The 7,489-nt window shown below is 45.7% G+C and overlaps 1 protein-coding gene across 2 annotated transcripts in view; it reads right to left on the bottom strand.

The window, feature by feature from the left end:
* ago3a (argonaute RISC catalytic component 3a) overlaps positions 1 to 7,209 on the bottom strand; it is a 34,848-nt gene extending 27,639 nt beyond the window's left edge. For both annotated transcript variants that reach the window (XM_008294964.1, XM_008294963.1), the window contains exon 1: positions 6,423 to 7,209. In XM_008294964.1, the coding sequence (XP_008293186.1) occupies positions 6,423 to 6,441 (19 nt within the window). In that variant the 5' untranslated portion in view covers positions 6,442 to 7,209. The remainder of the gene's footprint in view (positions 1 to 6,422) is intronic.
* Between the last annotated feature and the right edge of the window lie 280 nt (positions 7,210 to 7,489).

Below are 7,489 nucleotides of genomic sequence, written 5' to 3' on the forward strand. Positions count from 1 at the left end.
CACTGCTGGCTGTGTGCTTTCAACACAATATTTAAAGCATTTTTGAAAGAATAAGCCGTGAATTAGTAGTCACATCAGGATCAAAAAGATTTAAAAAAAAAAGAAAAGAAAAAACATATGTAAATCCTAGGGCTGGACCTATATATCCAAAGTCGTTGTGGTCGTATCCGGAGAGCAAGTTTGATATCCGAATATTCGGGTATGAATCATTAAACGGGCCCTAGTAAATCCATGGTATGTGCAGCCAGTGATCATAAATAGCTGCCTTGGAGGTTTCTTTGTATGAATGGAAGATGAGCGGCAAAAAAACGGGTGAAACTTCGCTCTATCGATTGTAAACAAAGCTGAGTGATACCTTTCAGCAAGTGAGGCACCAGCGCTACACCGCATGGCCATCGTGCACATGGAATAAATACGTCAATTAACCTTTATATAACACACAAAGGATTGAGATGCCTTTCTTAGCATCTGCGTATTCTGCAGAAACATCTCAGCAATGTGAACTCGTTCCACTCCACTGCTTTGCAACACAACACAGTCACACTGTACACAGTGGGCCGGGAGCCAGGAGAACTGGATGGTGAGAAGCTAGGCCGACATCCAGTCCCTGCTAACCCCCTCAGCCACATCCCCCCCAGTACACAAACGTCCACGCTGCTAACGAGTCCACATGTCCACACAGGCCCACACACCAACACACTCACACACACAATACAGCTGTTGTGTTTCTAATCCAGAGAGGCCTGAGCTGTGGGAACAGGGCGAGTGCTCAGCGACCAGGCACAATGGCGTCAGTCACAGCAGGCAGAACCTAGAAACATACACTCACGGACGTAACACAGAAAGACTGATAGCTGGCGAGGGATGATTGATGCGCGTCACCAGCGCTCGCAGTCAAGACTCCTCCCCTCCAGTTCCCCTCATCGACCTCAAGAGAGCTGCATCTGGCAACCGAGAGAGAGTCGCTGCCACCCTCCACCGCGGATAAACGCCAGGAGTCACCGCATGCTGACAGGCTGACGAGGGCCCTGGTCAGTCACAACAACGTTCAAAAATGTTGAAATATCCCTCAAGACAAACCTGAGGCAGAACGAGAGTGAAGTGAGTATTCAGAGATATCGCAGGAAACGTTTAGAGAAAGAAGCGGGCGGGGGGATTTGGAGGGGGTTGAGAATCATCTGTAGTGAGAAGCCAGGTTTGACTCACTGGCAAGAGGGGAGGCCCAACTGCCTTCCTGACATGGGTAGGCAATGGATGGACACACTCCTCGCGCATACACACATATATATATATTCATACACACAAAGTACCATCTCTGTTACGTTGAGCGGGAGGATTTTATTCAGCCAGGTTAAATGGAGCTTTCTGTCTTGCCCAGTCCAACCTGAGTGGAACAGTGGACGGGGGCCAGGGCTTGTTGACTTTGAATGTTGACTTGGGCAGGACGGCCGCCCCGTCACTCTGCGAGTTTACATGCACTCTAATAAAATAATTAGAATGAAAACAAGACAACACTAAATGTCATGTCAACATCTTAACGAGAACATCTTACTTGCATTTAACATGAGTCAGTTTGACCAAAAATCAGAGAAATTGGGAATAGGGGCAGTCAGGAGGACAGTTCGATTTGTTTACAGAGGTTTTAGGTCATCTGCTTCAGACACTTGAGTCACCGCCCTGATACAACAGAGTTTACTTTTCCATCAGTTGTAACCCTAAAAATGAGCATCAACAACGATCTTTCCAAGAACAATGTTCCTGAGCATCTGACTGTTTACATACACATTGGGAAAAACGATCCCAAACATCATTTTAATTCTTTAACTGAACATTTTTCTAGTGTTTTATTCATTAAAACCTTATTGAGCAGGCATAAACAGGGGTAGGAGACAAACACAAAGCGGCATAAAGGAAACATCAGCGGCTTAAAATTTGATAAAACTGACAAATCTATTAACTGTTCTGATTTTCTGCATAAAGCGCGCTCGCTCTTCTGCGACAGCGACTGCTGTTCATGACAACTGAACTGACAGATGGATGAAAAGCCTCTTAAACGATTCCCTCTGGTTTTTGTTTGTTGCTCTGTATCCTAAACACAAGAGCAAAAAAACATGCCGATATTTTTTTTTTTATTACATCAGCTGAAAGGCATGGAAATCAGCCTCTTCTGTTGCATACGAATCCACCTCTCGCTTACGTGATTAGACCTTTAAATGCGTTAAAGTTCAGCCGCTTATTGACATTGATCTTATCGAGGCTGCGAAACGTTTTCTCCGTCTGTGAGCTTCGACGCAAAAACATCTTCAGGCTTCCCCGTCCAGGTCCCTCTCTTCCTGTCCACAACCTCCCCCCCCAAAAATGAGGCCCCCCAAAAAACCAGATCTTAGGAAGCAGTGGGAGGAGGAAGTGGAAAAGAACCGTGGTCTGGCTGCTCTGGCTTCTAATCTCTGTGACACATCACACCCTCCAGCCTTCCTCCTCCTCCTCCTCCTCCTCACAGTCCGCTATATCCCCCCTTCCTTCTCCCACACATACGCTCCATCCCTTCGCTTTTCCCTCCGTCTACCCACTTGTAGGAGTTTGCTGTAAGCCCTACACGTCAGTCAACTTAGCTGCTTTTGAGTCACCAACACTGGCACATGATTAAAACGTATGATTCACCTTGAAAAATACATTCAATGCAAGGTGAAAGAATTCAAAACATAATACAAAAATGCTTTCAGGTTATGTACTTTTATGCTGCTCCAGTCCATTCTTTCTATTTAATGAATGTCAGAAGCTGGACACAAACATCGAGGACGATTACATATCAGTAGAGGCTGAATGTCAAGCAGAACATTAGATTTTGCGCCATTTCGAACTTCACAGTTTAATGACGAACTGAGGCTTTGTTTTCTGAGTCATTTGTGAACACTGCCGAGAAGAGAGATGAAAAGCTTGACCTGGCTAAGAAAATGTTGAAAAAGCGCTAAATATTTACACATGTATGTACAATTAAACCTTTAGCATACTGCCTTTGTGTTCCTATTGTCATAAAGAATGTCATTAATACGGCAATTCTGTACCCAAAACAAACCAAAACAATAAGTAAAAATTAGAATCGAAAGTTTTAAGAATAACAGCAGCATAGTACACATCGACAAAACTAAAAATGATCTCACAGTAAGGCTTGAGCAGTATATTAGGAGTAACCGGCAGATTCTGATCACTAACTATTAGCAGTTTCCCTGAGGTTTTGTACCGAAGGGATCAATAAAGTTTTATTCGAATTCTAACACTCGTTCAGCTAAAATATCATTTCCAATGCCGACCACATGTTACGCCAATTGTGGCATATGATCTGATTAAAACATGAATAAATAATGAGGGGGACTAATAGAAAGTTTTGTTTTACTTTTTCCCATCAGAAAATAAAGAGTACATTTGTCTAAAGACCAAACTGCATTCTCCATAGAAACCAACAACAATATGCCGATAGCTGGCCTTATGGGTGGCTGGAATTGCAGACGGAGGGCGGTGGAGGGCGGTGGGGTGGAGGGGGAGGGCTGGCTATTGTCAGCAGGCTTTTGAATGAACTGAGCATTATGAGGAGAGACTGCAAATCAAGTACTAAGCCCTCCCTCAAAGCCGACCCCACTGTCTGTACAAAATCCACAGAGAATCAGCCTACAAGGAGAATGACAGGGAAGGCAGAGTTTCCCACTGGGGCACAGAGAGGGAAACAGAGGCAGTAACCAAGGAAAGGAACAAGAGGGGGTTGGTGGTGGTGGTGGTAACTGTCTGTGAATCCGAAAAAGAAAAAAAAAGAGCGGGAAACACAGGAGAGGGAAAGAAAAAGAGGGGGTACGAAGAGGGGAGGCCAAAACTGGCAGAAGAACAAGAAGAACTTTGACAGAACAAACAAGCTAATTTCAGACGTTTCTAAAAATACCTCAAAGAGCCGTTTCCTCATAAAACAATTCCTCTTAAGCGGTGTGTTAATGGACAGCAAAAGAACCCACCTCCACCAGAGCGGCTTTTCATACCCAGCTGAGTCATCTCCAGCCAACACAAATCCCACCTGGTGACAAAGTGTAGCGTGACAGGTGGGGGATGTCCCAACCTGCCGGACTGTATTTGCCATCTCATTGTCTTCCAGTAAGCTCTCAAGATGCCAAATATGTTTATGTGTACAGCTGTCACCACATGGTTTCTATGACAATACAGTAAAAAAAATAATAAAATATTCAGTCACACATTTCATTCTGCTCAGCCGGGATAGAAACATCTTGATATGAGCAGCAATGTTCATGTGTTTATTTGCTTCTTCTGCTGATAGTTAGATCTTCAAAACAACTCTGTATGTCCAAATTATATGAAAGAACATATTCATACCCCCCTTCAAGGTTGCGTTCAATACAAAGCCTTTAGAAACCGTAACAAGGTTAAGCCCACAACTGAGAAATTCGGACTAGTTCTGACTTAGCAACTCGGCCATAATGCAACATCACATCAGTATCAAGTGACAAGCCGTCTGTGGGCATGCTGTGGGGTTAACACATCAAAATGGATTGGATTTGCTTAAGGCTCGAAAGCCTTCTACTCATTATACCCATAGTGCTAAGCTCTCCAAAGCCTTGGGTTCCATGCCACATGTGCCGCTGCTCAGACCAGCGCCGGGGTAGAAGAGTGGCTTGTCGGTTTGTTCGCGGGCCGTGCGATCAATTTGCATTTTCTCACACCGAGTCTACAGGCCACTGACTGACTGATGGAGGGCCCCCCCTTTTAATCATTCACCCAGACATAGAGCTCACATAGCGGTTAGTGATATGGAATTGTGAACCAACGCTACACACAATATCAAGAGCCTGCAGCCGCAGAATTATGCAACAAAACTCGCCGCTGCATGACTGTATTGATGCATTTAAAAGTGAAAGCATCACTCCTTAACACACTTAGTGTACGGCTGGCAAGCGGCATACATGGCATGAAATGGCACTTGCATTTACACTTGCTGATTCCAAAGTGCTGTGAGAAAATACCACTCGTGGCAAGTTTCCAGGCCTGTTTTTTTTTAATGGGACCTTGAGTGGTAGTTGCTGACAATGCAAGCTCCTCAACAGATGAGGTACAAATAAGGACCATCACAAACACCAAAATGATCGAGCAACATCTTTTTTTTTTTCCAAATTGGATAAACCTAATCACAAAACACTATTTACTGTTGCTTCTGTGTGTTTGAAGGCCGAGCTAACAAGGCCACGCTAAAGGTTTGAGTTGAAAGCATCTTGTACAAACTTCAAAGATAACAAACTTGTCATTTGTCCCATGACAACACACCAAATTTAATCTTGTTTAAAGAGCATACTGTGGCACACATTACTGTAAGCACCTTGGTTTGCTGGGAAATCACCTAGCGGCCCCTTATGCTGCCAGTGCTGGGAAGTGTCCCACCTGAGAGGAGGCGAGATACTAATAAGACAGGTCGGCAGCAGAGAGGGATCTCCACTCGATAATGAGGGGGTGGGCTGGAAACCAACTGCTGTATCGTGTGTCACTGGAGTACCTAGGATTCGGTTTATGGTCTCGTAAGTGGAACGCTTCCGTTGCAGCTGAGACAAAGCCAGGTGGTTTCAGACTGTTTAACTGCCACTGTGACCAAGAAAGAGACAGTTTACTGGTCACGGGGCTAGGTGACGACGCGCATCACAAGGGCTGGACAAGAATTTACAAGGTTACACGAGGTCGCTGCTGCACAGAAACCCGTTCACTTACACAGTCTTGTAGTTTTTAAAACTCATATGCAGTTGAGAAAATGTAACCGAAACCTCTCTGCTTCAACTCAGGCCTACCTACTGGCTGTTTAAGAATGACACCAGTGAACAGCACTGGCTTCATTTTTATGCACATGGCATGAGCGTTGCAAAAAGAGAGGTCAAATCTCAATGGAGGAGGACTTCTGCTAAACATGACCTCCATCTGGGGTCAGCTTTTGACCAAGACCGGGGAGACTTGAGAGGTTTCCTGCTGTTGCAAGTTCTCAGATGACTAACCATGCTTAGGGTTGAGGTACAAGTGGCAGGGGAATACCAGGCTTTCTGTTTGATCATCATTGAAGCCCACACACCTGGATGATGAGATTACAGTGAGTGACAGACAACCATCTCCTCCTTCTATGTCTTATAAACTGATGACATCTAAATATTTAACCTTTGAGTTAACAAGGAGAATTTGAATTGAGGCTCGCTTGATTACTCAGTGAAACCATCTCAGTCGTGACGCATATTTGGGCAAAATCAGAAGAAGAGGGGGACAGTCCCATGTTCCAGCCTCACCAGAACCCGGCGTTTCATCACAACTAGCAACACCACATTTCTCCAGCAAGCCTAACTTCCACTTCACAGCCTCCTGTTAAACTACCACGACTTAAAAAAAAAATGTACCTGTAGTTCCGATTTCCATTCATGAGGTCCCTGCCCGGTTCACTTCCCGGATCACAGTTGTCAAACGTGTGGGACTCTTCCTCCGTTCAATCCGGTGTCTCCTTCGGCAGTGCAACGCCTCTGCAGCGCTGAGTGGCCGACGGTCCCTGGCGTCCTGGTCCTGCTAGCTCCCCTTCCCCTGCGTACTGTCAGAGAAGGGACCCTTCGGTACGGTCGCTTCGCCGGGCCGAGGGGGTCCTTCGACGTCCCCCTGCGAACCGCCGTTTGCACACGGTCAACGTATCCAATCGGATTTCGCTGCTGCCACGGCGAAGGCTACCGGTTGCTCAACGGCGACGCTGTGGCAGTAAAAAAAAAAGCCTGCTAGTTAGCCGAGTTAGCTTGCTAGCCAGGCGCAGGAAAGTGGCTCGGAACGGACGAGAGGAGCTGTCAGGATATCATCACAGCGGGGTCATTGAGTCCGAACGAGTGCCTTCCGATATATGAACATTAAGAGGGACGACATAAATCCGTATCTGCGGCACGGCGAGCGTCGGGAGGTGCAAGCTACTGTAAATTAGCTAGCTGGCTAGCAAGCTAGGCTGCTGGATAGTTGGAATTCTGACAGACGACGGCTACTTTTATCGCGTTAAAAACAGCTGTTGACGCGGCGCCCTTTCCCGAGCACCATATTCCAACGACGTCGTCTTCTGTAGTTTGTATCCGGGTGGCGAAAAAAAGCTGTCAACACCGCGTTGCGTCCGCCGATAAGTGTCAAGATTTTTCAGGCTGCTTGACAGATCAACTCTGCAGGGCTTCGGCGAGCCAGCTAAATATGGTGAAGTTGCCTTTCTGACACCGACAGGAAGAGGTGGGCTCTGTGTCACCACACGTCAGAACAATTAAACTCCGCCTTCACCCAAAAGGTAACCCTACGTTTATGAATAAATCAGTGGATGAGATGTACTTTTTTGTAGCTCATCGTGCATCTATGAATTATTAGCGAGGTTAGATTTTTTTAAAGGCTTAGGGCTACATCTCCTAAACTCCACTGTAGCTCATGCTCTCATTTTTTTATATATATTTGA

The sequence above is a fragment of the Stegastes partitus genome, unplaced genomic scaffold (assembly GCF_000690725.1).
Source record: "Stegastes partitus isolate 25-593 unplaced genomic scaffold, Stegastes_partitus-1.0.2 Scaffold1009, whole genome shotgun sequence".
NCBI classification, from domain to species: domain Eukaryota; kingdom Metazoa; phylum Chordata; class Actinopteri; family Pomacentridae; genus Stegastes; species Stegastes partitus.